General features: G+C 61.4%; 1 protein-coding gene across 1 annotated transcript; it reads left to right on the top strand.

Moving 5' to 3' along the window:
* Positions 1-5: 5 nt before the first annotated feature.
* LOC104515856 (potassium voltage-gated channel subfamily A member 5-like) lies at positions 6-516 on the top strand (the record flags this gene model as incomplete). Its single annotated transcript, XM_010159983.1, has 1 exon — positions 6-516. A coding segment is annotated over one exon (511 nt), but the record flags the coding sequence as incomplete, so codon positions are not given.
* Between the last annotated feature and the right edge of the window lie 7 nt (positions 517-523).

Below are 523 nucleotides of genomic sequence, written 5' to 3'. Positions count from 1 at the left end.
CGCTCCGCAACGAGTACTTCTTCGACCGCAACCGGCCCAGCTTCGACGGGATCCTCTACTTCTACCAGTCCGGGGGCAAACTCCGCCGTCCCGTCAACGTCTCCATCGACGTCTTCGCCGACGAGATCCGCTTCTACCAGCTGGGCGAGGAGGCTATGGAGCGCTTCCGGGAGGACGAGGGGTTCATCAAAGAGGAGGAGAAGCCCCTGCCCCGCAATGAGTTCCAGCGCCAGGTCTGGCTTATCTTTGAGTACCCCGAGAGCTCTGGCTCAGCCCGGGCCATCGCCATCGTCTCCGTGCTGGTCATCCTCATCTCCATCATCACCTTCTGCCTGGAGACCCTGCCAGAATTCAGGGACGAGAGGGAGATGCCTGTGCCCCTGCCCCCACAAAGCGGAGGTTTGAATGGCACGACCGGAGACTCCCCACCCATGCAGCCGCCCACTAGCCTCTCCGACCCCTTCTTCATCATCGAGACCACCTGCGTGATCTGGTTCACCTTTGAGCTCCTCGTCCGCTTCTT

The sequence above is a fragment of the Eurypyga helias genome, unplaced genomic scaffold, assembly GCF_000690775.1.
Source record: "Eurypyga helias isolate BGI_N326 unplaced genomic scaffold, ASM69077v1 C15242655, whole genome shotgun sequence".
NCBI lineage: Eukaryota > Metazoa > Chordata > Aves > Eurypygiformes > Eurypygidae > Eurypyga > Eurypyga helias.
The sequence above is the reverse complement of the archived record's forward strand: the minus strand, read 5'-3'. Positions and strand labels throughout refer to the sequence as shown.